The following is a 27309-nucleotide window of genomic DNA, read 5'->3' as shown; positions in this document are numbered from 1 at the left end:
ATGAAATGAGTCCACGCAGAACCATGGGGAGGCCAGGTGAAAACAAGGCCCAGGTAACCAGGCAGATCCTCGCCCAGTCACACGCGAGCTGTGCAGGACCTCTGTGGCTACTTCCTTTGACAAAACCCAACCAGTATGTTTTAGCTACAACCCGGGTGTTTTTCTCAGGGTTAACTATTCACTGAGAATAAAAGCCCTATCACATCTTCTTTACAGAGTATCAGAAGTAGGATGTTATACAGTAAAAGAGGCCTTCCAGATGACTTCCAGACATAATTCTACCCGGAGCTCAGAAACTGACAATGGGCAGTGGCACGGGCAGGTTGGAGAAGCGCCCACTTCCTTGTGCTGAAGTCTTGTTGTGCTTTCTAAAGGCTCAAAGGGTCTAGAAGGCCCATTTCAATATGTCTGATGATGAAAATGAAAGTCCTCAAAAATTAATAAGAAGGCCTCTCTAATCACTTAGTTTGAATCATTAATTAAATGTTTAACCAAACATTTTAAAAGAACTGCAAACTAGAAAAAAAAATTCCCCTAAAAATATTTAATGTAAATAACTCCTGGAGATGGTGCTTTTTACAAAATGTTTGTCAGCAAATGCCTGTTTTAGGGGACAGGGCAGCAGGAAGATGGGGACAGGACATCAGAAAGTGTGATGATGGTTTTTTATTTCGATGAGAGTAACAAGGAGTCCCCCCACCACTCTGCTTTATGTAAAAACACGTCCAGCATCGTGAGCAGCAGTCATCAGCGGGGAGGTGACTGAGCCCCAGGCGCCCAGAGAGGACCTTCAAGCCACTATTTCTGTGCTCCCTCACTGTGTCCAGAGCCACTGGCCAAGACCACGAATTCACCTTCTGATTGCATCTTGTTTTCTCTCCTTTTGTCTCTTTCAAGGCTTCAGGAATACAGCAGAAGGATCACCGTGTCGAAAACAAGAACAGTTCTCACAAGCGTAACGACGTCAGCTTGTGCGGGGTAAACTCAGGAAGGCACACAATAAATTAAAGCAGACCCCTGTCTCTTCGGAGGGTCTGCAGTGACCTCCGGGGGCGGGGGCCGGATCTGCCAGCAGCGGAGTTTCCCGCACTACTCTGGTGTTGGGACCGCCGTGGGGAGGACGGAATATCTCCTTTCGGAAGCCCTGTCGGTCTGCAGGTCGAGTGGGCGGGCACTTGGAGGAGAGAGTCCTCCCCTTGTGCTCCAGTGCCACGTGGCCCTGCACCCTCCGTGGTAAGGGAGACCCTCCTGGTGTCGCCTCCTTGCGCCACAGCCAGTACTGGTGGCAAATTAGTCCACAGGACTCCATCTACCATTTACTTAAGTAAATCCCTTGGAAAAAATAAAACTGGAGGTTGTTGCTCAGTAAAACAATAAAGTGCTTTTGATGAGAGTAGCTGTTATTTGCTGGTTGTTTCTCATTTCACCTGAGGCACTGACATCAACAACGTGAAAGGTCATCATGTTTACCAGGAGTAAAAATTGCAAAAGCTTGTTTCTACTAAAAAGCTTGCATTTCTAAAATGTACTTCTCTATTGGTTTCCACGTCTTCATGTTACTAAATTTTAACTCACTACTGGAAAAGGAAATAGTTTATGCCTGGGGCGGGGGTGGAAAACACGAAGACAGGAAAGGTCCATAAATATCCCTTAAGGGTTGCACTTGTGAAGGTGTGAGAGAAGGGTTACAGCAAACAAGGTCAGGCCCCATGCTGAATCGAGATGTGTGTCCAGATGAGTGGAGACACAGATTGGCTTCTGGAAGGGTCCACGCATCAACCTAAGAGTGTACTCTGAGTCCACGTGCTTGATAACTGCTATAACACACTCGCATCTTCCATGGCTTCGATCCACCTGCAACACAGAAGAGAGGGGACACTTGGTGTTGAGGCTCTGCCTGGAACCCTGGTCACGGAACCCATGAATGATGAGACTATGTTATTATTAGCCTGAAGTCAGCAACCGTGTCCTACTATATTTGTTTCCCTAGCATTTAGCAAAACGCCTAGAGTACAGCGCAAAGGTTGCTGAATCAATGCACACCTGTATGAATGAGTCATGATACAGGCAGACCTCGTTTGATTGTGCTTTGCTTTACTGTGCTCGGAGATACTGCATTTTCTATAAATTGAAGGTTTGTGGAAACCCTATGTCCAGCAAGTCTAGCAGCACCATTTTTCCAACAGTATTTGCTCAGTCTGTGTCTCTGTACCATATTTTGGCAGTTCTCACAATATTCCAAACTTTTCCATTGTTACTGTATTTGTTATGGTGACCTGTGACCAGTGATCTCTGATGTCACTATTAGAAAAACATCATGACTTGTTGAAGGCTCGGATGATGGTTAGCATATTTTAGCAGTAAAGTTTTTTCAAATCAAGGTATGTACATTTTTTTTAGACGTAATGCTATTGCAGAGGTAGCAGACTACAGTATAAACATAACTTTTTACGCACTGGCCAACCAAAAAGTTTGTGACTCGCTTTGCTTCAACATTCGCTTCACTGCGGTGGTCTGGAACCGAACCCGCAACATGTCTGAGGTCTGCCTGTGAATTTAAATCTGCTGTTCTGCTGTGGCCCGAGGGGACTTGAAAGGACAGGAAGGATGGAGAAGAACAGAAGCCAAAGCCCAGGGCGACAGCGCATTCCCTTCTGAGAGAGAGGCAAGGAAACGCACGACTAGTTATTTTGGTACCTCTGAGCCGAATTGGTATCCTCTGCTTTGAAGCTATAAAATACGGTTTTCTTGTGGTAAAGGTGAAAAATAGGTCCTACTTCGCTGCTGCCCTCCTCCTTTTCTGGCGCAATGGTGAAACCTAGGAGGGGCATGCTCTCCAAGGCCACTGTGTCCTGCAGAGAGGCAAAGGGAAAACTGATGTTAAACACGGCAAGATACCCAGTCAGCAGCTTAGCAATCACTGATGCTTCCAATGTAACATGCATGACGAGCCCCTCTGTGTGGGGCATCTCTGGCAACGGTGCAATTATCACACACATACTCTTCACTCCCACTTCCCCGCCAGCACCAGTCACGAGGAGGAAAAGAAACTTAACATTTTGTGACAGCATTTAGGGTCCAGGCACTTTCACTTTCACATTATCTTGTTTAATCTTCGTACCAATCACAGAAGGTGTCACCCCCATTCTAAGAAGAAACTGAGGCTCAAAGAAGGTAAATAACTCCCCAAGATCACACAGCGAGTAAGGGGCAGAGCCAGTGTTTGGACTCGAGACCACTTTCTAAAACCGCACATTCTTTCCACTGACTCGATTTATCAGTGACTCAGATTTCTAGTGTTACCCTCGTTAACGTATTCTGTACTCATCCCCCCAGGTCCTCTTTCACAGCGCTTCAATATGGAGCACTCAGGGTGTCCGTGCTATAGAGCTGCTTACAATTTAGTGAGATGCACCCAGAGAACACAGATGAATCTTAAAATCACAGTGCTTAGTGGAAAAAGAAAGAGCTTTTTATATATAGATAAAGATATTTTTATACACAAATACTTATGTAAAAATACATGTTCATAAAGAATACAGCTTTATAAAATCACACATAAACAAAGAGATATAATTAGTTAAGCACATTAGAATGATTGTGGGAGGAGCGGGGGGGGAGTAGAGTTTGTGTCTAAAAGGGAATCAATTTTCAAAGACTGCTAGATCAGTGCTCCTTTGGCAGCATGTATACTAAAATTGAAACGATACAGAGAAGATTAGCATGGCCCCCGAGCCAGGATGACACACAAATTTGTGAAACGTTCCATATTTTTATTACACAGCAGAAACTAACACATCATTGTAAAGCAACTATACTCCAATAAAGATGTTTAAAAAAAAAAAGACTGCTAGATCAGAAAGAACTTTTGACAAAATTCAACACCCATTCATGATAAAAACTCATAGCAAACTAGGAATAGAAGGGAACTTCCTTAATCTGACCAAGGGCATCTATAAAATACCTACCAGTAACATCATACTTAAGAGCGAAATAGGGAATCCTTTTCTCTTAAGATTGAGACAAAGCAAGAGGACGCTCACCCTTACCAATTAAATTCAAAATTGTACTGAAACCTCTAAAAAGAACAAAGTTGGAGGACTTACATGACCTGACTTAAGGCTTACTATATAAAGTTATAGTAATAAGACAGACAGGATGGTATTGGCATAAGGTTTGGTAAATATATCAGTAAAAAAGAATAGGGAGCCCAGAAATAGACCCACACTTCGTCATTTAATATTTAATAAAGACACCAAAATAATCCAATAAGAAAAGGGAAGTCTTTTCAACAAATGGTGCTGGAACAACTGGATATCCACAGGGGAAAAACTGAGCCTTGACCCCTATCTCACACCATACACAAAAATTAATTTGAGATAGGCCTAAATGTAAAAGCTAAAACATTAAAGTTTTCAAAAGAAAATATGGGGAAAATAACTTTGTGACTTACAGTAGTCGGAAGTTTCTTAGGACATGAAAGCAATAGCCAAAAAAGAAAACATTAATTGACCTCATTAAAGTTATAAACTTCTGTTCACCAAAAGATCGATTGATTCATTCATTCATTTAAAAAAATGAACAGACAAGCCACAGACTGGGAAAGAATATTCACAAAACATCTATCTGGTAAAAGACTGGTAGCCAAGGTACAGAAAGAATTCCTGTAACTCAATAACAAGCAATCTACTCTAAAAAATGGGCAAGAGATCCGAACAGACACTTCTCAAAGAAAAAAATATATATAGCCAACAGACACACGAAAAATATCATTAGTCACTAGGGAAATCTAAACTAAAACCACATTAAGATACTACTACACCCTCACCAGAATGGCTAAATTAAAGACTGACAATACCAAGTGCCGACAAACACATGGAACAACCAGAACTCCCAAATTTACCGACACTGTTGCAGGGACTGTTAAATGCTACACCATTCTGGAAAAATGTCTGCTAATTTCTTAGAAGCCAAATATATACCCTTCTGTGATCCAGAAATTCCAATCCTAGGTATTCACCCAAGGTGAAATAAAAACCTATTTTCACACAAAAACCTGTATGCAAAAGTTTAAATTGGCTTTACTCATAACCGCCTCAAATTGGAAACAACTCAAATGTCCTTCAACTGGTGAATGGACAAACTGGTATATTCACAAAACGGAGTACTACTCAGTCATAAAAGAAATGACCTACTACTGAATGCAACAACATGAATGAATCTCAAAAACATGCTGAGTGGAAAAAGTCACACATGATTCCATCTGTATGAAGATCTAAAAGAGATAACTAATATACGGTAGGAAAAAAATCAAAACAGTGTGTTGCCTCTGGGGATAGGGATGAGGTGGGGATTTACAGGGATATTCATTAGTCAAAACTCAACAGATAGTATCCTTAAGATTTGTGTACTTCATTATATATAAATTGTACCTCAAAAGAAAAAAAAGATACAGAAATATTGAACTCTTAGGGGGAAGTATACTTGAAAAGCATCAAAAAGTAAGACGGATGAGAGATGAATAGATAGATATTTGTTCAAGGAAGTATAATAAAATGTTAATTGTATAATCTAGTTGATGGTTATAAGACAGTTCACTGTAAAATTCCTTCAACATTTCTTTATGTTTGAAATTTTTTAAACATAATAATAATAAATATATTAACTAAATAATAAAATATTGGAAAAAATTTAAAAGATTCCTATGTATTTCTGATAGTCACTCTCTCCCAGGACTGTTACTGACAGCAAGTTATATCTGGTTTGGGTTACCTCAGGGTACATGATGGGGCTCATGGTAGTGTAGACAGTGAAAACTGGCTATCCATTTTATCAAATTTTTTTCTTTGATGGAATTTGAAAGCTTGGTCCTGTCATTGGTTTAGGCTTATTGAGAAATTGTACAAGTTCCTCTCTCTGAAGAAGTGGCTTTGGAAGCATACTTAAATCCATCTTTTAAAATTAACCCACACTCTCACTTCCATGACAACTGTTGCTCAGGACCCGGGGCCTCTGGGTTTTCCATTCTTAAACAGGATCCACTCTCTTTGGTGGTTGGTTAATTATCACTAGCCTTTGTTCATCTGTCTAAGCCAGTATTTCTTCCCCAAGTGTGCTTTCCATGAGATGCTCTGTGAGGAAGGGCCTGCTGTCAGGCCACCTTGGGGGCTCTCCACATCCTGGGGACCCACAACACGCCGTTGTTCGTTAGAGACTCAAAAGCACTACTGTGAGGAAGTCCCACAAACTGTCTACTCAGGGTCCTCTCAGAACCCAGTTCTCAGAGGGCCCCTGCGAGTGTCCTGTGCAATGCCTCCTTAGGAAGATGCCGCTCTGGGTTGCAGCACACTTCAGATTGTTCCAGAAAGATCCATATTCTCCTCAGCACGGAGAGCCCCACCTGTGGACCCGTAAGTGAAAGGCCCCCTCAGGGGAGGGCTTGCCTCACACAGTGCCCGAGTCACTCAGGCCCACAGTGGGTCCCCTCTGTGTGTCTGCATCCCTCCTGGCCTCTGGGATCCCTGAAGATGCGGCTGACTGCAGCCGGCACAGCTGCAGGCCCCTCATGAGGGAAGCTTTATGCCCGGAAGAAGGCAGTGCCTTCTGCCCGGATGCCAGCATCTGCGGTCAGGGGAGAAAGGCCAGCCCTGTGCTGATGTGCACATCCTTGTGGGTAAAGCACCTACCCTGTGCAGCTGGGCAGAATGCATTTAAGTCCCATTTTCAAAGCAGATTTCGCCTGTGGAAACCATCAGATGGTGGGGCCTGGACACGGAAATCTTTCACATCATCCCACAGGTTCAGCCTGGGCCAGGACCAGAGAGCCCCCTGCTGTACAGCCAAGCTCACACCTATCTACTCCAGAAGCAGGCTTGACCAAGGGCCTCTCTCCGATATTTTAGTAGACATAAATGTAAGATATAAACTTGAGTTTTACTTAGCAGAAGAGTTACCACGAGGCAATATAGTTCCCTGACAAATGCACAGACAAAAAGTAAAGAAGTGGGACTTCCCTGGTGGTCCAGGGGTTAAGAATCCGCCTTCCAATGCAGGGGACGCGGGTTCGATCCCTGGTTGGGGAACTAAGATCCCACATGCCATGGGGCAACTAAGCCCGCGCGCCACAACTACTGAGCCCATGCGCCTCAACTAGAGAGAAGCCCATGTGCTGCAATGAAGATCCAGCATGCCGCAACTAAGACCTGATGCAACCATAAATAAATAAGTAAGTAAGTATGGTAGCTTCCTCCAAGCTGCTGAATTTTGTCTCAAACAACTGAAGCGGAGAACACAAAGGCGCTCTCTTTTAGGGAGTGCCAGCTTGTCCTGGATGCTGGGGCTGTGATACCCAAATGCTATGCCGCACAGGCCTGCCTGCTGTACCGTCTCAGCCCCACAAGGAAACAGTAAATTACTCAGATAGGAAATGGACGCATGGCTGCATATCCACATGGCGTCCCTCAGTAAACACCTGACCGACGTGGGAACTGACGTGGGAACCAGATGCTAGACTCACACCGCCCTCTGGTGAGGTGCAGTGCACACCCCACACAGACAGTCTGAGGCACGAGCTTAACCCACAGGCCCTCACGGGAGAGGAGAGAAAGCAGGAGCCACACTACCTCACTGGCCATGTAGGTGTAGAGCACTTTGCCTTTGATGACAAACCAGAGCTTCTTCCAGTGCCTCTTCCCTTTCTTACAACGGCTGAGATAACCGCTGATGGCGGAGCCCTCTCCGGAGGCGGCCACCTGGCAGACGGAAGCAGGGCGGTCAGGGCACCAGGTAGTAGACACGGTTTACACACAGCCAAAATGACACTGCGAACCCGCTGGCAGGGTGTTTATACTGCTTTGGAATCTGAGACTTGGATGATCTCGGGATCCACCCAGCACCTCAAAGGCAGCAAAACTGTACCATGTCTGAGAGACAGGATTTACTGACAGGATTTGCGGATCCTAGACACAGGAATCAAAAACTGCCTGCAGGAGTGCTGCCCCCTGGTGGAGATTCAGATTCCTGGTTCCCTGCCCTCAACCCCCAAGCCCCCAAATTACAAAACTGCAGATATTTGGGGGAAAGTTTCTTCCTTCTAAAATTGATTCTTATACTTTTCAGCTTATTTCTTTCTTATATTTAAGAGGGGATCCCTTTTGTACTGTTTATCTGAAAGGTTTTATGATCTCCTGCCTAATGAGTTTGTTAACTCCTCTAAGTAGCAGTAGTAGTGGTTGTGGTCTGTTGAACAGGCTTCATATGGGGGCTAAGAACACAGGCTTGGAGTAGGACCAATCTAGGGCTCCAGCACAGGCTCTACCAGCTACTAGAAGGGTAATGTCAGGCCACTTACGTCCTCAAAGACTCAGTGTCCTTACTAGTAAAACTGGAATTAAGTGACATAAGACAGGTACCTGTCAGGTACAGTGCCTGACCCACAGTAAGTGCTCCATAAATATTCACCCTACTACGAGAGCAATAAAGCCAGGTTTTGAAATCATTTCATCTTTCTCATTTTACAGGTGGGGAAACTGAGGCCCAGAGGAATGGAGGGATCTACCAAAGGTCAAATCCTGACTTAGTTGAAGAGAGGGTAAGAACTCAGATCTCTCAGCAAATGTTCTGAAGGTCAGCTAACTTCAGTGTAGGGAGAGGAAGCTACAACCAGCCGCGTGTTTTGAGAAGTACCAGGAAAGGAACCTGCCCCTCTCCGGGTGCCAGGACTTCTAACACCAGACTCGACTTCTCTCCCCACACTTGACCTGCTGGAGCAGCTCCAGAGTGAGAAAGGTAGAATGTATAGAACACATCAGGGAAACCGACTCTGCAGTCTCCCTCCCTGACAGATGCTCCAGAGGCAGCATTCCTGCAGACCTTCCCATGGGAAGCAGATCTCACTGCTGAGGTGGAGCTCCTGGGGGAAGAGGAGAGGGTGGAGAGGGACGGGCGCCCATTTCTTCTGGGGCTGCTGCAGAGCCCACGGTGTAGTCTTCGCTGAATAACAAAAAGGTTGTCACTTTGGGCAAAAACTGCCAACCTGGCTGGGGCAGATCCACACAGCACCAGGATCATAGTGCCCGGATGCCCAAAGAGTGAGAACGGTTCTCGAACTCTGCACCCACAGAACACTCAGGTTCTATGAGCTCAGCTCATGCAGACACCACAGTGTGAGTGAGAGGGTGATCTTTTCTCAATTTGTGGAAAGGGACTAGTTAAATAAATGATGAGACAGCCACACAATGCAAGAAGTGTGAGATTTATGTGTATGAACTACTGTGAAATAATAATATCGAAGATAAATTAACTGGAAGAAATGTACAGAGGACCCAGTATATCATCTTTTGGGTAAAAAAAAAGGACCTATGATCGTCTATCTTTATTATGTATATGCACAAAAATTTCTGGAAGGGTCCGTAAGAAACTTGATGGTGGTTACCTTTGAGGGGTGGGACTGAAGGAGTCTGGGGAGGGAGAGAAACTCACTTTTTATCATATAGTCTTCTGTGTTGTGAAAAAATCTTTATCACGTGTTATTTACAAGATTTTTAAAATGCAAAAGGAATTAAGTTAACGGACAGAACTGTCCTCATTTAAAATTTGCATCCCTAACACTTTTTATTACCACCTGCTACTCAATAATGAATATTAATGAGAAAACTGGGAAACAGCTGATCACTCTTCTTTTGACAGCATGTATATTCATGGCACACATTTGTTTGTGGTTGTGATTAGAATACAGACATGTAATCTGGTCGTGTTTCCAGAATGGAATTTAGTTTAGCTAATTCTGAGGTTTCCTGCAAAGAGCCCCACGACCCTTAGGAGGCTCACCACCTGAGCCCGTGTGGGACCCCCAGGGTGAGAGAATGGTGCAAAGCTCGGGGGCGGGGGGAGGGGGCAGGGAAGGGCTGACATGGGAGACCTGAGCCAGGACAAACGGCTTTAGACCCAAGTGCCCGGGCGATCTGTGCAGTAACCCTGGGCACTAGGTCTAGGCTGGGGGGACAGGTGCAGAGAAGGATGGGAGAGATGTCTCCTAGCACCACCTACAACCACTTGGGCTCCTGTCCTCTGCAACCAACAGGTGTCTTCTCCGTCACCCAGGAGACGGGCCTGTGCTTCAGGGCTGCCTTTGTTAGCGTGAGTCAGGACAACTCCCATTAGGGATCCTCTTTGTCCTGAAGAGCCTGGTCCAGCTTGGGCGGGGGGTCCATCCCTGTCCACTGAGAAGGACCGAGAAACGTCTCAATCCCCAGCCTCCCATGCAGGTAGCCCCACCTGCCTCACCTCGGTCAGGGCCGAAGGGACTTTCTTCTGCTTCTTGAAGGCTGAGGGGTTGATGCTCTGGAAGACGGATGAGAAGGCGCTACTCGAGAAGCGGGTGGAGGACAGGGGGAAGCTCATGCTCACGGGCCGCCCTACATCAAGACAAGCGCCGGAAGGGAGGTGAGAGTCCACGCGGATGGGCACAGAAGCCACGTGTCTGTGAAATCTGAGCTCCCGTCCCTCCCAAGATGGGACCCAGCCTCACTGGGGCGGTTCAGTGTGACCAGAAAGACGGGCACAGCCCCCTCTGCTAACACAAAGGCGGGGCTGGGGGCAGGCCTTCCCTGAGTGCTGGCTAGCCCCTCTTCTCCAAGTCTCCATGAGGCTGGGCTGTCCTCTCCGATGGCCTCAGGTGGCCCCGGGGGGTGGGGGAGGGGGGAGTCTGGTTTTAGGCCCAGGATCCACTTGACCTTCCAGCTGACCCTGCTCTGCTGAAGCCTGTCCCCTGCGCACGGGCTCTCACGGGCCAGCTCAGCTGCCTCGGGCTCCTTTACTGGAGGACCCTCAGCCCCTCCGCGACCATGACGCCTCTGCTCTCCATCTCGTCATCCTTATTGCAAAAAGGCCCCACGGAACACAGGCCTGCAGAGAGGGCCGCTACGCAGACGTGAGCGCCGGCCAACCGTCCTCGCCACAGACGCGTGGACCCAGCATTTCCCAAACTTAGCTGTCCATGGAACCCTTCCTCTGGGTGCACCTATGCACTTTCTACAGAACCAACGTTTGCGGAAATGGTTTCCTCCTTGAGGGCTGCTTTTGTTCAGAGCCTCCCCAGGAAGGTGGTTGGGAGAAGCCACGTGGGGAAGAAAGGGAGGGTGGTCCCCGGTACCTCTCATCAGGCCTGGGATGTCCCCGCCCCTCTTCTTCAGCTCCCCGTAGCAGCCGTCACACACCTTGGCCATGCGGTCCTTGAGGTACTTCAGAGGGTACTTGTTCCTTGAGCAGTTCCGGCAGACGATCTGGTGGGGTGATGCGTGTCAGAGGGTCTCACCCTCCCAGCACGCGCGCAGTGACGCGTCCGCACCCCCTGCCTGCTCGCTCCCACCTCCTCCAGGGCCCCGTGCTCTGAGCACAGTAATTATGTTTCTGTGCAGGTGCTTATCTGTTTTTCTTTTCTAAAAATTTCTAAAATACGTAACATTATTTTAGTTTCAGGTGTACAATGTAATGATTCAATATACATATATACAGTGGGCCCTCCATGTCTGTGGGTTCCATATCCACAGATTCAACCAACTGCGGGTCAAAAATATTAGAAATATTCCAGAAAATTTCAAAAGCAAAATGTGAATTTGCCGTGTGCTGGCCACCGTTTACACGGAATTCATGCTATGTTTATAACTATTCACATAGCATTTACACTGTATTAGGCATTTTATAAGCGATCTAGAGATGATTTAAAGTATACGGGAGGATGTGCGTAGGTTACATGCAACTACTACACCATTTTACATAAGGGGCTTGAGCATCCTCGGATTTCGGTAGCCACGGGGATCCTAGGATCCTAGAACCAACCCCCTGTGGGTATCAAGGGAGACTGTATGATGAAATGCTCACCACAATGTCCAGCTAGCATCCATCTACCACATACAGTTACAATTTTCTTTTCTTGCATGAGAACTTTTAAGATCTACTCTCTTAGCAACTTTCAAATATACACTACACTTTTGCTAACTATCATCACCGTGCTGTAAGCTGATCTGTTTTTCTGATGAGCCCGTGCCCTTAACCGTGACAGGATGCTTTTCATCCCAGGAAAACCACCACATCCGCTACGACTTCCTTTTGAGAGCTTGCTGGTGTAGTGGGATGGGCCTGGGATCTGGAGTCCTGGTGGGAGGGTATCAGTAAGAGGGGAATTAACTTCACAGGGTTGGTGTGAACATGCCCCACTCTGGGCCCGACACGCAGCAGCTGCTGGACGCCCACCGGTCCCCACCCGACGCCGCCGCCACGCCCACGGCCCCCCGACGGGGACTCACCTTGCCGCAGGCGTGGCAGTGGTGGCGCCTCAGGGTGAGGGAGAAGTCACAGCCACAGTTCATGCACATCATCACGTGTGTGACAGGCACTAGGGTCGGGGGCCTCTCCCCCAGGCTGACCCCCAGCCTCTCCCGTATCTGGAACAGCGGAATCGGGCAAGCGATGGGGTCAGGAGACCAACTGGATGGGCGCCCCCCTACCCCGTACGGGGTGTGCACATGAGTGGGCGGGGTGGAGTCCTCTTCTGCAGGCTCCCCCGCAACCCCCAGGGAGCTGACCTCGGTTACAAACGGAGCCGTAGATGCCAGGCTCTGGGCTGTACAGTGATTATCCGGAGCTGGGCACTGGGAGGACCCAGGGCCCTGATGCAAGGAGATGCGAGGCCTCGTGGGTGTGCAGGGGCCCCAGGGAAACCCAGGTCTGTGAGACGGGTGCCCCAGAAACCCCGCTCACCTCCACGCTATGCTGGAAGGCAGCCAGAGCCTGGGCCTTGGAGTCCTCAGGGAGGGCTCTGCTCAGACAGCTGTGCCACTCGTCCCTCTCTGCACAGGAGCTGTGGGCATGAGCTGGAGTGAGCGAGGGGTGCACGAGGGCTCTGCCTTCCGCCCTCTGGGGGTGGACCACGTCCTGGTGGCCCCCGCCCCTCCCCCACACCAGAGCCTCTCTCCGCCATGCCTGAAACCCCACTGGCCAGCCCAGCCGCCTGCCAGACGGGCCAAGGCTTGCACCGCGGCACCTCTGCTTCCGAGCAGGCGGCCCCAAACGTTACTTGTATTCGGGCTCTGCCCGTAACAAGGGAACATCCAACACTGCTCCTCTAACTCCCAGGGCTGTTGTAGGGACCAAATGACACGTGTGGAGTGGAGGACTCTGTCGAGGACACAGCACCGTGCAAAAGCAAGGGGTCCCACACTTTAGGGGGGCAGGCTGGCTGGGGGCTGAGGGCCGGGTACCACCGCGAGGGTGGGTGGATAAATGCTGGCAACGGTCACCGTCCCACTCTCTCCATCTTCCTCCTCAGTTTCCCACATAACTTCCCACTCACTCATCCAAAACGAAGACTTCCCATCCCCGCTCCGAGCCTGGCGGGGTCTCCTGAGTGGTGAGAGCCACACCTGGCCTGAGCTGCCCCAGAGCAGCTTCAGGGTGGAAATTCTCACAGAGCCCCCTAGACGTTATTCCCACCCCGTACTAAGTGTGCGGACTCAAACTAGAAGAAGGGACCAGTTTGGCCTGGGAGGGAGGGTGGTGGGCAGCCAGATGCCACATCCCTAAAAGGAGATGCATGAGTCCCCTGGAAGCTTCAGCATGAAGTATCTGGGGCTAGCAGGAAGGTGACCGGCCTGACAGTGACAGTGGCTCCTTGAGGCCACTGGCCAAAGGGCAGTGCCTCTGCCTAGGAGAGACAGGCAGCCCCACCTGAAGGGCTTAAGCGTGGCCTGTCACTACCCTCACTTCACGGTTGGGCAAAATGAAACCACACCCTGGGCCTCCTCATGCCCCTGATTTTACCTAGAGATAAGGAGAGAAGAGGCCATGGAAACCCACCCAGGCATCACCTCCTCCAGGAAGCCTTCCCTCACTTCCCCAGATGGAGGGGTCACTCCTTAGAATTTCCAAGGCTACTTTTTCCCCCTCAGGCAGTAGATAGTAGTGGAGAAGTGCTCTGGCTCACACAGTCCTGCGTTTGAACACCAGTTCTGCCTCACATGGATGTGGAACCCCTCTCTAGGCCTCAACTCCCTGCACATGGGAGGAGCTGCAGGCCCCACCTCCAAGGGTGGTGCTGAGGATCCAAGGAAGCGCCTGACACCTGGCAGGTGCCCAGTGTATGTCACCTTTGTCATCACTACTATTACAGCAGTTATGCTCTGCTAGGTCATAACTTTCCAACTCGTAAAGTGGGCTCTTCTGAGCAAATCAAGGCTTAGACAGTTTGTATCCTCAGCACAGGACCGGGCACTGAGGACGGGAAAGCGCATCTATGACAGAGCGTGCGCGTCAGGCCGGAAGTCCCATCCCACACCCAGAACCACGCCCACAAAGGGACCTGCTGCCGCCCGGGTCACACGCTGGCTGGGAGGGAAGACACTCCAACCTGGGGAACTCTGTACCCCTACTCTGCCCAGAGAGGCCCCTGGCAGGAGCCCCCGCTCCCCGGTTTCTGAGCCCCCCCTCTGCACCCTGGCTTGACCTGGCGTTGCCCCTAAAGAGGGAGGGGGGAGCCCTTTCTCTGCCAGAAGCCAGTGAGGAGGGGTCCCCGGGGCAGAGCTCGAGGGCCTAAAGAAAACAGCCATCTCTGATAGAAAGGCCTTACCCCCAAACAGGGAAAGTAAAATGATGAATGCTCACTCCTTATTTTTCTCTTGCTCTCCAGACCTGGAAGCCTAAACGCAGACCATTTTGTGAGCTAAGGTGCACTACGCACTTTTCATTGGCTGTAACTTTTCTTACTGCTGCAAAGACCCAATAATCCTTAGGGTTTTACAACGATGAGATATTTTTATATTTAAGCAACGGGCTCTGAGATTCTATGTAAAGTTTTATGCGTATGCTCATTTTTTTTTCTGGGGAGAGAAGCCATAGTTTTACCAGATTCTTCAAGAGATCTGTGATCCCAAAAAGGACAAGAAATAATGAAAAGACAAAAGTCCTTTACCCAAAAGGATACCGAAATAAAAATGACAACACTTCCAGCACCTGTTATTCCAAATGTTCCCACCAGCAAAATCCTGCCCCTTCTGCCCCAGACCGTCCCTCCTCTCCCCTCCTCCTACCTTGCAGACAGGGTCAGGCAGGACTCGGAAGTCTCGATCTTCAGGGCATAGGGCACTTTCTCCATCACAGGGCGGCTGACCTGGAAACCAAAAGCGGCCCCTCAGGATGGGGGCGGGAGGGGTCCTGCCACTGCCCCACTCTGAGCCTGAGTTTCCTCATTGTAAAGGGCAAACCTTTCTTACGTGGAAGATGGGGTGTGTGTGTGTTTGTGTGTGCGCGCACGCGTGCACTGAGGGCTCGGCTGCCGACTCCAACTCTGTGGCCACCAGCCCACACCCAGGAAGGCTACGAGCATCCCTCTTAGAACCCATCGTTCTGGACAAGTACCTGTCCAGTGGCCACCCTCCCTCACGGCCTCTGTCACAGACGCCTGAGCAGAAGCTTTGGTTCAAAAAGGGAAGCCGCCTCCCAGCTGAACGAGGTGCTTCCCTTCCCCTTCTCCAGGTTAGGAGCCTCAGGAGCGGGAAAGCCCCTGCAGGGCCCCTACAGCACGTTCCCTCCCGTCCCTCCGCCCTCCCAAATGACAGCCCACACCCAATTCCCCCACTTGAGTGCTCGCCTCTCTGACCCTGTCCCCACGCTGGGCTGGAATTAACTTCCTAAAACTTCCTGCTCATTGAGAATCCCCATCAGCTCCCAAGCAGCCCCGTATTCGGGACCTAAGTTACAGCAAGTGAGGTCACAGCTGTGTCACCTTCCCTTCTCTCCAAGCTCACCCATGAGAATGTCCAGCTGGGCTGGCATCTCTCTCACATTTAAGAAATACCTGCCACTCAAATAGGTTATTTGCACTCCCATGTACATTATTCACAGCAGCCAAAAGGTGCAGGCAACCCAAGTGTCCATGGATGGATGATGGGTACACAAAGTGTGGCCTACACATACGATGGAGTATTGTTCAGCCTTAAAAAGGAAGGAGATTCTGACACTTGCTACCACATGGATGAGCCTTGAGGACATTATGCTCAGAGAAGCAGGCCAGTCACAAAAGGACAAACATCGCATATGATTCCACTTATATGAGGTCCCCAGAGTAGCTAAATTCACAGAGACAAGAGAGTAGAATGGTGGCTCCCAGCACCTAGGGGAGGGGGGATGGGGAATTAGTGTTTAATGGGGACAGAGCTTCACACTGGAAAGATGAAAAGAGTTCTGGGGTGGATGGTGGCAGTGGCAGTACAACAACGTGGATGTACTTGATGCTGTCAAATTGTACACTTAAAAATGGTGAATTTATATTACGCATATTTTACCACAATTGAAAAAAAACACCTGCTTGTTTCCTCCCTCCAAGCCTTTCCTTATGCATTTCCCTCCTCCTAGGACCCCTTCCTTCTCTCCCTTCCCTATTTGTCCAAATATTATCCACTCTAAGGGACTCAGCTCCCCCGCCCAGGAGGCCTCCCTCACCCTCACTCTCCCTGGACTACCTACAACAGAATCCTGCTGTAACTCACAACCCAGGCTCCCTCACCTCCGCTGGTCTGTGAGCTCCACAAGCAGGGCTGTGTCTCCGCCTCCCCTGGGGTCCCCCCGCCCACCCCAGGGCACCCACCCCAGGTATCTACCTTCATGCTGGCCACCGCCAATGCGTCCTTCAGCCGGTACTTCCCATCCTTCTGGGGATACGTGTACAGGAGCACATCACTCATCTGGGGGGAGGGGAACCCCATCAGACATGCCTTGGCCTCAGAAAGCTGTGCTGGGTGTGTCCTGGAGCATCACTGAGCAGAGGCATCTTGCATTCCCCGTCACCCACACAGGAGAGCAAAACCACTCTGGGCTGAAACGGGACACCCTTCCCCGCAATTCCACGTTGACATAGACACCCAGGAAGAACAAATGCAGATGCCCACAAAAAGTCAGGTATGGGGGGCTTCCCTGGTGGCGCAGCGGTTGGGGGTCCGCCTGCCGATGCAGGGGACACGGGTAAGTGCCCCGGTCCAGGAGGATCCCACATGCCGCGGAGCGGCTGGGCCCGTGGGCCGTGGCTGCTGAGCCTGCACGTCCGGAGCCTGTGCTCCGCAGCGGGAGAGGCCGCGGCGGTGAGAGGACCGTGTACAGCAAAAAAAAAAAAAAAAAAAAATGTCAGGTATGGGAATGTTCCTAGAGGCTTATTCATAACAGCCCCAAAGGAAAACAACCCAAACGTCCATCAGCAGGTGACTAGACACAGAAACTGTGATTCATCCACACCTCACAGCCACACAGTAACCACAGAGCAGACAGATACATGCCTGATGACAGGGCTCAACCTCCAACACATGCCAGGGAAAGAAGCCAGTCTCTGGAGTACACGCTGCTTCATAACATTTATATGAAGCTCCAGAGCAGGCAAAACTAATCTATACTGATGGAAACAAGGCCAGGGGTTGCCTGGGGTGGGGGTGGGGGTGGGGGAAGGTGCCTGACAAGGGGCACAGGGCAACTTTCTGGGGGCTGGATATGTTCTGTACCTTGACCCAGGTGGTGGTCACACGATGATATACAATTGTCAACACATACTAACATGTACACTTAAAACGGATGCATTTAACTCTATATAAATTAAGCCTCAGGGACTTCCCTGGTGGTCCAGTGGTAAAGAATCCACCTTCCAACGCAGGGGACACAGGTTCAACCGCTGTTCGGGGAACTAAGATCCCACATGCCGTGGGGCAACTAAGCCCGTGCGCCACAACTACTGAGCCCACGCGCCTCAACTAGAGAGAAGCCCGCACAACTAGAGAGAAGCCCGCACGCCACAATGGAAGATCACGCATGCCGCAACAAAGATCCCACGTGTCGCAACTAAGACCCAACACAGCCAAAAAAATAAATATTTAAAATTAATTAATTAAGCCTCTACCAAGCAAAGTGAAGGAAGGAAGGGAGGGAAGGGGGAAGCTCCTTGGGGACAGGGAGCTGGTGTGTTCTATTCACCGCCGTACCTCCAGCAACGTAGTAGGTGCTCAATTAATATCTGTTGAATGAACAACTGAAGCTTCCTGCCCCGAAGAAGGGCAGAGATGAAGAAACATAAGGAAAGTCACTTCTCCTCCGGAGAGAGTGCTTCTGTTTGGCTAAAAGTTTACAGCTTGAAGAGCCGATGTCACGCTCTGGGTGGGGCTGTGGGCCATCAGTCCTGACCCTGCTCTGCAGCAGCTCTGTGAACTTGGACAAGCCGTTGCCCTCTCTGAGCCTCAGCCTCCTCACCTGCCAAGCGGAGGATATCCCCACCCCCACATCACTACAAACATTGAGAGTGGCCCCCAGTGAGCCCCTATGCGTGGGAGCCAAGGCAGACTAGGGGTGTCCTGAGGATAGAACAGGACAAGGCATCTCAGGGTCTGAAATGGAGCAAGAACTCAGGATTTACACTCCTCTCCCTGCAGACAGTCTGCTGAGGGGACAGAAAGGGTAAGTTTTCCTGCCACCAGCTCTCCTGGCGCTTCTGGCCAGGGTGGTGCGGGAGACCCGGCCTGGGCACTGAGCTGCTGTGTGACCTCAGGCAAACCCTTCCTCTCTGGGCCTCACTGTCTAAACAGAGTTGGAATAGACCAGGGTTGGCAATTTTTTCGTAAAAGGCCAGATAGTAAATATTTCAGTTTTTGTGGGCCAGATGGTCTCTGTCGCAACTGCTCAACTCAGCTGCTACAGCCTAAAAGCAGCCGCCGACAATCATAAAAGAATGCGTGAGGCTGCGTTCCAACAGAGCTTTCTGAACAAAACAGGCAGCAGGCCAACCCCTGGGTCACAGGAACCTTCAAAGCCCCTTCTGGCTCTGTTCTTCTAACACTGACAAGAACTACTGGCCATTCCACATGCACTCCTGGGCAGGCCAGGTGCTGGGCTAAGCCCCCGGAATGATCTCAATTCATCCCCCAGCAATTCCCTCAGGCGGGTGCTGTTACTATCATCCCCATTTCACAGAGGGAGAAACCGAGGCACACACTGGCTAGACAACCTCCCAGGATCACAAAGCTCATCAGTGGCAGAGCCAGGGTCACGAGTAAATGCGGGTGCCTCCAAGTGTGTGCAGGGTAGTGTGTTGGTGGTGGCCACACCCCGCCCACCCTGGGGAACCCTCCTGTGTCACTACCACAGCAGTTCCAGCCTTCCTGCGGCTGCCCCTGGAGCCCCTGCTGCCATGGCAACGCCACGAGCACCCAGGGCTCTATGAGTGGTCCAGGACCACGCTGCCTGCCTTACACTGCAGCACCGGCCAGCCAGAGGGAGGGGTTCTCATGGGAGGTGACAGGTGGCTGCGAGTAGGGAACAGAGGGAGAAGAGCCTCTAAGCTCGGCGCCCCTTGTGCTCTATGAGGAGTGGAGTGACCCACTGAGGTTGGGCTGGGGCCTCGGGACACGTGCCACAGAGGCTCCCAAAACCCTGATGGGCAGCCGCAGACGTGCCGCTCCGGTCAGGCTCAGGATTCCCCTGCTCCGGACCGTGAGCCCTCTCTGGAATTCAGTCCCCAAGTGGCAGAGGGTCTATCTGAGGCCTGATGTAGACCCAGCTCATGAGTGGAAGACCCCATCTGCAGCCAATGACTCCACGAGACTCACAGAGGTCCTCCAGACACACCACGCTCCTCCCGCCTCTACGTTTGCCCATGCTGTTCCCACTCCTCCAATGCCCTTTCTTTGCCAGCCTGTTCCTACACACTGACTCAGAGCCTCTCTCCTTTTACTCTGCACACGACTGTGACAAAGTGTAAGGAGGCTGTTAGGGCAGCCACAACTGACAGTAACGAGATGACAGCTAACGGCGAAGGAGCAGAGAGAAAAATTACATCCAGCAGAGAGAAGAACTTAAAAGGCAAAACTACTTGCGGGGCGGGGGGGCGTGGGCCGGGTCTCAGGACTGGGGCAAAGAGCTGCTTGTAGCTCAGTAGCCACTGAGGTTGATGTTACTATACCCCAGGCCTGGACATTCCCTGGTGTTCCAGACTGTGGCGGTAAATCATCAAAAACGTTACGTATATCCCATCCTGTGCACAGTGGAGAAAGGGCTGGGCTTGGGTCAGAACCCTGGTTCCCTTCTGGACCTCTGCCACCGACCTGCGGGTAGATCCGGCCAAGTCAACCCTCCTTTCTGGATCTCAGTTTTCTCGCTTGTTAGATAAGGCAGTTGAACAGCTATTCCCAGTTTAAGAACTTCTTGGTTTTAGGATGGGCACCTGGGTAATTAAATTTTGGCAACATTCCCCTCAAAATCGTTCAAGTAATACATTAGGGATGGGTTGTAAAGCCCTCAGCGTTCTGGAAAGCTTGGCTATTCAGAATGATCCACACCCTAAGGAGTAGGCTCTGGTCTAGTCTCCCCTTTGCTTGCAGCTGTCCTTGAGTACTGCCCCAGAACACTTTACAGAACTTGACAGTCCTGGGGCCTGGATGGGGGCCAGGTACTTACCAGAAACAGGTGTCGGGGGCGTCTGTTTTTCCCTGTTACTTTCATCAGTGTCCCTTCTTTCAGAAACTCCTGTGGGGAGAGAAGCAGACCTCCGTGGTCAGGCTGACACCCCCCTATGTCCTGGAGAAGGGTGAGGGGAGGCCCTTTAGTGGGAAACAAATTACGGTGCCTCCCAGAGTACCAGAGAGCAACTCGTGGGAGAATTCCCAGCTTAGGAGACATGCTCCGTGTTTGGTGGAGCAGCTCTGGGGACAGGCACCTGGCCTTTCGGGAGCATCCACCTTGAATTACACCAACCCCAGACACCGTTCTGGCCACAGAGTGGTCCAGACAATGACTCGCTTGCTGGTTCGCTACCACAAGGGGTCCAGTTGGAACAGAGCCTTTGAAAGTTTGATAAAATGGCTGAAGACCTGTGAACAGTTGCTACAGCCCCCTCAATTCTGGAGGATACAAATAGATGTTTAATAAATATTCACTGAACTGATGACTCGGGCCAAAACATTAGGTGTGATTTTACACCTAAGTGCAATCTCTCATTCCTTTGTTCCTTGTCCTTCATGGACTGGAATAGGTAATAAACACATTTTTGACTATTCTTTAGCTGAGGATTTTTTTTTTTTTTTTTGCGGTACGCGGGCCTCTCACTGTTGTGGCCTCTCCTTGCGGAGCACAGGCTCCGGACGCGCAGGCTCAGCGGCCATGGCTCACGGGCCCAGCCGCTCCGCGGCATGTGGGATCTTCCCGGACCGGGGCACGAACCCGCCTCCCCTGCATCGGCAGGCAGACTCTCAATCACTGCGCCACCAGGGAAACCCTTGAGCTGAGTTTTACGTTTTCCATTTGGAAGCTTAAAAGTGGGTAAATTTGTCTCTTAAAAAATGTTATTTCTAAATTTATTTATTTATATTTATCTGCACTGGGTCTTCTCTGCTGTGCACGGGCTTTCTCTAGTTGCGGCGAGCGGGGGCTACTCTTTGTTGTGGTGCACGGGCTTCTCACTGCAGTGGCTTCTGTTGTTGCAGAGCATGGGCTCTAGGTGCACGGGCTTCAGTAGTTGCAGCACGCAGGCTCAGTAGTTGTGGCGCACAGGCTTAGTTGCTCCGTGGCACGTGGCATCTTCCCAGACCCGCGTTTGAACCCGTGTCCCCTGCATTGGCAGGCGGATTCTTAACCACTGCGCCACCAGGGGAATCCCCAAAAATGTTACTTTTAAAATGCTTTGTTGGGGTTCCTGAGAGATGGTCTCCCTGATTTCCCAGCAACTGGACTAAACTAAGAATACTGGTGTCTCTTTTTCTCAGAGGGACACGGAACCCAAATGGCACTGTTTCTTTAAAGGCCCTGAAAGCGGAAAACCCCAGGGGAGGCGGCTGGGGGGCCTGGGGAGCCCAGCAGAGCCCTTGCCCTCCCCCCCCACCCTCCTGGGTGAAAGGCACCTCCAGCCAGGCCTGCCCGGGGCCAGCCCAGCTGAACAATGGGGCTTATCAAGGCCTCGCCTGCCTGCCTGGCTGCCCTTGCCCTTGCCCTTGGCAGCAGTGGTGGCACTCACCCTTCCTGGCTGGAGGAGATCCCCTTGGCCCCGAACGCTGTGCTCAATGTGGACCAGCTTCTGTAGGTTTTCCTGCGGGCGGGAGCAGGGCGAGGGGGAGATGGTCAGGACGCCTCATCTCCTCTGTAAGGAGTGGCATTGTTTCCACTTCAAAGGAGGAAATGCAGCCCAGAAGGGACTTGATCCCAATCTGACCTCCTGTCGGTGGCAGGACCAGGAGTTGAGACTGGGTCTGCAGGATGCCACCTGTGTGGACTGCCTACAAGCAGGCTAGTCTCTCTGGGCCTGGGGTCTGACACTGCCGTCTTTCTGCACGCCATGGAGATGGTCACGTGGCCTCGCTGTGCCATCCGATACCTGTTTGTCTCCCGGCCTCTGCTCCTACTCTAGCCTGTGTCCCCCGTAACGCCTGGAGCATCCAGACCTCAATACCCAGAGGTGCCAGATGCCCAAGGCCGGACTGGCTCTGTGGGCTTGCGCCCTTTGGTGGGGCGGGGGCTGGGCAGGGCCTGAGAGAGAATAACCGAAAAACCGTAGCACCTGTGGAGGAAATGCTCTGTACTCCCTCAAGAAAAACAAGTGTGCCGGGAGCTCCCTGTCGGTCCCTCACTGGGAATCCACAATATGTAAGGTGACATGCCCCCAGGCCTATGCACAGCATCCCGTAAAATTAGAAATGACAAGCACCTAACCCATGGGGCACATGCCCCTTAAACTTTTGCAGGGTTGTTTCTAAAGCCAATGAACAAGGTGAAAATTGTGTGTAGAGAAACTGTCTTGAATTTCAGGCCTTGACACTGTCCCCAGTTTAGGGCATAAAATCCTACCCATTAGAAATATATATAAGTTGTTCCACTTCTGCTTATCATGTAGGAGCTGCAAGGAAACCATGTCCCCAACCTAACAGGGAGAAAAAGCCATATCGTCTGCAAAAGCATAACTCTTCTTATGCCTATGCGAGAGGCGGGGTCCCAAGGCCACTGGGTGAACTGAGTCCCAAAGACGGACCACAGCCCCACCATGCAAACACAAGAGGAATGAGCTATTCTGCCTTTGGCAACACATGGGGAGGAGGTGGTCGGCATAAAAAAGGTGAGAAGAAAGCAGCTAAAATGTTGATAGATTCTTAAAGGTCAGGTGTGGGCTGGTGGAACAGCTCAGAATAAGAGGGAGCCCCAGACACAAGGGGCATCTGCAGTCACTTGCAAGCTCTTTTCCAGGAGTTTCTGCCAGGTACTTACTAGGAAGACTGGGGCCAGAGAGAACCCCCTCTTGGTGGTGAAGGCAAGCAGGCTACCACTGGGGGCTGGAATAAAACCCTGCCCACTTCCACAGGCCCCTCTCTGGTACAAAACCCTTCAGCCACTGGGGGAGGTGGGGCAACCCTCCCACTCCCAGAGCCCAGGCAAAGAGCCGCCCACTGCTTCTGGGGAAAGGGCAGAAGCAAAAGATACCTGTTCCAAGAAGAGGTGGGTAACCTCTCAGGCCCAGGATTGTGCACCAACACAAAGCAGAAACCTGTCAAAGACCCGCCACAGACACACAGCTGAGTTTTGCCACCATGCAGAGGAGGGGCAGGAATGCTGAGAGAGCCTGGCTCACAGGCCCTACTCAAGACTGAGGCTTGTCCAGGAGAGCTGTGACCTATGAGCCTAGCACTGAGTAACAGGAAACAGTGGTCTACCCCTGAGAAGGGGAAGGGGCAAGAACAAAGAGATCTCCAAAGATGAGCAGGAACATGAGAAGAACTCTCCAGCACCTCAGGCGCAACACACAGCATCAGGTAACGGCAGCCCCCTCCTGGAGGAGCATGAAGTCTGTGGGGCTCTGAAGGCGAGGATGGTGACAACAAAACCTAAACCCAGCTCAACTACTGACTGGATTGATGCAACTCCCACCCTCGACATGAATGGCATGAGTACAAAAGAAGCATGTCCACTTCTGGAGGTAGACACTATTTCCCCCAGTCTCTACAGTTCTTCTACACATAACGTCTGGCATTTGATTAAACATTATGGGAAACACAAAAAAACAAGAACAAACCCCAACTCATTTTCAAGAGATAAAGCATTCAAGAAAACCAGAATGTGAGGTGACACAGATGTTGGAGCCATCAAACAGGGACATTAGAATGACTATGATTCATATGTTAAAGGAGCTAGTGGAAAAGGTAGACAGCATGCATGAACAGACGGAAATGTGAAAAATAAGAAATGTGGTATCAGAAATGAAGAATTCCTTTGACAGGATTAACAGCAAACTGAACACAGCTGAGGAAAGAATGAATGAACTTGGAGATAGGCAAGTTGAGATTCACCAAACTGAAACACAAAGAGAAAATAGAGTGTGGGGGTGGGGAGGAAGAACAGGGCATCCAAGAGAATTTTCCAAAATTAATGAACAACAAACCACAGGTCCAGGAAATTTAAGAATCACAACAGGATAAATGCCACACCCCTCCAAAACACACATACTTAGATATCATAGTCAAACTTCTGAAAGTCAAATGTAAAGGGAAGATCTTGAAGGCAGCTAGTAAAAAAGGGACACTACATAAAGAGGATAAATATAAACATTGCAGCAGATTTCTTATCAGAAACTAGGCAGGCCATAAGACAGTGGCATGGCATCTTTAAAGTACTGAAAGAAAATATTGGTCAACCCATATTTCTATACCCAGGAAAAATATTTTTCAAGAAGGAAGGTAAACTGATCAATTAAATAAATGGATGTTGGATGGCAGGAGCCAGGTTTCTCCCTGTTGGAGTGGAAATTTACAGATAAGCCAGGGAAGGAGGCTGGAATGATCCATTTGGTAAGAATCAGAGTTGAAGACATCAGTAAGAACTCATATCTAGCTTAATACAGGTGGTTATATATAGAAATAGCTATAGATACGAGTATATACACAGGTTGGTATATACACATTTATTACTTTGCTCTATAGCTAAGAGAATCTAGAAGAAATGATACCCCAATAGCAGTGAGCAAACCTGGTGCCCAGATCTTGGTTTCTAATACCATTAACCAATTAAAGGAACCAAGCCTCCTTGGAGAAAGAGCTGATTCTAGGACTGGAGCAGGAAATATACAACATGAACCTGGAGCATCCTGTAGTGCCAGAAAGTAAGGAAGTGCTCAAAAAATAAATAAACAAAATAAAAATCCCCACCCAATCCCACACCAACGGGGGTATGTGAAAGAGGCACAGGAACCAACTGGCCAGGTTCTCAATGGCCAAAGATGGAACAATTTGAGAAATAAAATAAAGTAGATGGGATTAGAACTCAAACATAAAATAAATATACGTGAATTCTTACTGATATAAATAATTTATTTAGAATTAGTGAATACACTAATAAATGAGAGAGAAGAGACAAATCTCCCTTGCAGAAGAATTCCAAATAATTTAGGTAGATACTCTGCTCTCAAGGAGAGGGAGCATTATTCCTCACTCCTTAAATGTGGGCTGTGCATAAGTGACTTTCCTCCGAAGAATACGGACAGGGCAGGTGGGGGTGGAACTTTACACGGAGAGATCCGACAAACACAACCTTGGCCAGGTGATCACGGTCAACATCAACAGTCATACAACAGGTTGCCAGTATGTACCCTTCATATGCTATGATGAGAATAGTACTTTCTGTGATCTTCCGCCTAAACTACAAACCAAGTCCAATCGTGAGAAAAACATCAGACAAATCCCAACAGAGGGCATCCTACACTATAACTGATCGGTATTCTTCAAAACTGTCAAAGTTATCAAAAACAAAGGAAGCCTGAGAAACTGTCACAGTCAAAGGAGCCTAAGGAAACATGACATCTAAAAGTGATGTGATAAATATCTAAAAATCTTATATGTTCTGGTATAATGTTTAAGTCATAATTCTAGTTATTACTTTAAAGTGTATATCTCAGAAACAACTAAATTTCCTTGTCAATTGCATTATTACGAACTTTCATCAAATCTTTAACCGTGGTCATTTTTAAGTCTTTTGTCATTTACAGACAGTTCTGGGTATACTCTGATGCTTTTGCAAAAATGTTCCTATAAAAGGGTTTCATCTTCAAGGAATTCATGGAAAAGACTCTGACAAGTACAGGTTTCTGGTAACTGACCGTACTGCTGAACTGAATGAATAAGCATTTTCAGAACTCTAATGGAAAACTGATGAATTCATAAAAGGGCTAACAAAAGATCAAGAATGAAAAAGAAATTAATTACATGGGACTGAGTGAACTGATGAGGATGATTATAATTTTTGTGACTTTGTTTGAATTAAAAAAAAATCCCGCAAAGGCGGCAAAAAATATACCAATCAGAGGCAAAAAATATACCAATCAATTTTCACTGCAAAGTAAAGGAGCTGTTACAGTGGAGGATTCCTGGACTGAACGTCACTATTATGACACAGTGTGAGTGGGTTTCATGTTCGGTAATTGCAATCATTGTTGCTTTTGTTGTGGTCACCCATTTACAATACTTGGTGTCAGTTTATTTATCTCTTGTAAAAATAAAATACAGTGTGTGTGTGTGTGTGTGTGAAAAAAAAAAACGAAACAAACAAACAAAAAAAAATAAAAGTGATGCGATATCCTGGATGACAACCTGGAGAAAACATTAGGCAAAAATTAAGCAAATCTGAATGGACTATGGTCTTTAGTTAATAATACTACATCAATATTGGTTCTTTACTGTAACCAACATACCACGCTAATATAAGATGTTCGTAACAGGGGAAACTGTGGCGTGCGTGCGAACTTTCTGTATAATTTTCTCAATGTTTTCTATACATTTAAAACTGTTCCCGAAAAAGCTCTATTCAGAAAGCAGAACGGTGGTAGCCAGGGGCTGGGGAGAGGTGGGGATGGTGGTGTTTCACACTGTGTGTTGGATGGTATGTGGGTCCCATTTTGGATTGGCGGGGTGGTGGGATCTGGCTTTTCCTGGAAACCGTACCTCCAGCTATGACCTGTGTGAGGAACTGTGGTAATGGTTTGATGTGAGCATAAACCCCAAACGAACTCTAATGGAAAACTGATGAATTCATAAAAGTGCTAACAAAAGATCAAGAATGAAAAAGAAATTAATTACATGGGACTGCCCTCCTCCAAGTAGCCTTTGCTGGTCCTCACAACCAATAAGTACTTTCCAGATTCTACTGAAGGCCACCTAGATTCATGGAAGACTTTGCAAAAAGGGGTTCTGGCACCATCAAACATATTTTAATAGGATCACTCTGGCTGCCAGATGGAGAATGGAACGGCAGAGCTGGGAG

General features: G+C 49.2%; 1 protein-coding gene and 1 non-coding gene across 3 annotated transcripts in view; one reads left to right on the top strand and one right to left on the bottom strand.

Moving 5' to 3' along the window:
• Nucleotides 1-1817: 1817 nt before the first annotated feature.
• The window catches only part of FGD5 (FYVE, RhoGEF and PH domain containing 5), a 106149-nt gene continuing 80657 nt past the window's right edge, over nt 1818-27309 (bottom strand). Inside the window, exons 10-20 of one of the 2 annotated variants that reach the window (XM_065885439.1) lie at nt 22031-22102; nt 20479-20547; nt 16653-16736; nt 15084-15163; nt 12760-12859; nt 12306-12443; nt 11153-11282; nt 10285-10415; nt 7623-7751; nt 2698-2852; nt 1818-1854 (exon numbers count right to left, since the gene is read on the bottom strand). In XM_065885439.1, coding sequence (XP_065741511.1) covers nt 1818-1854; nt 2698-2852; nt 7623-7751; nt 10285-10415; nt 11153-11282; nt 12306-12443; nt 12760-12859; nt 15084-15163; nt 16653-16736; nt 20479-20547; nt 22031-22102 — 1125 coding nt within the window. The remainder of the gene's footprint in view (nt 1855-2697; nt 2853-7622; nt 7752-10284; nt 10416-11152; nt 11283-12305; nt 12444-12759; nt 12860-15083; nt 15164-16652; nt 16737-20478; nt 20548-22030; nt 22103-27309) is intronic. The other variant, XM_065885440.1, reaches the window with a different exon arrangement.
• Nucleotides 3670-3775, top strand: LOC136130130 (U6 spliceosomal RNA). Its single transcript, XR_010656322.1, has one exon. It is a non-coding gene; the product is annotated as a U6 spliceosomal RNA (small nuclear RNA).

Source organism: Phocoena phocoena, chromosome 10 (genome assembly GCF_963924675.1).
Source record: "Phocoena phocoena chromosome 10, mPhoPho1.1, whole genome shotgun sequence".
Lineage (NCBI taxonomy): Eukaryota > Metazoa > Chordata > Mammalia > Artiodactyla > Phocoenidae > Phocoena > Phocoena phocoena.
Note: the sequence above shows the minus strand (reverse complement) of the source record. Positions and strands in the feature narration are given on the sequence as shown.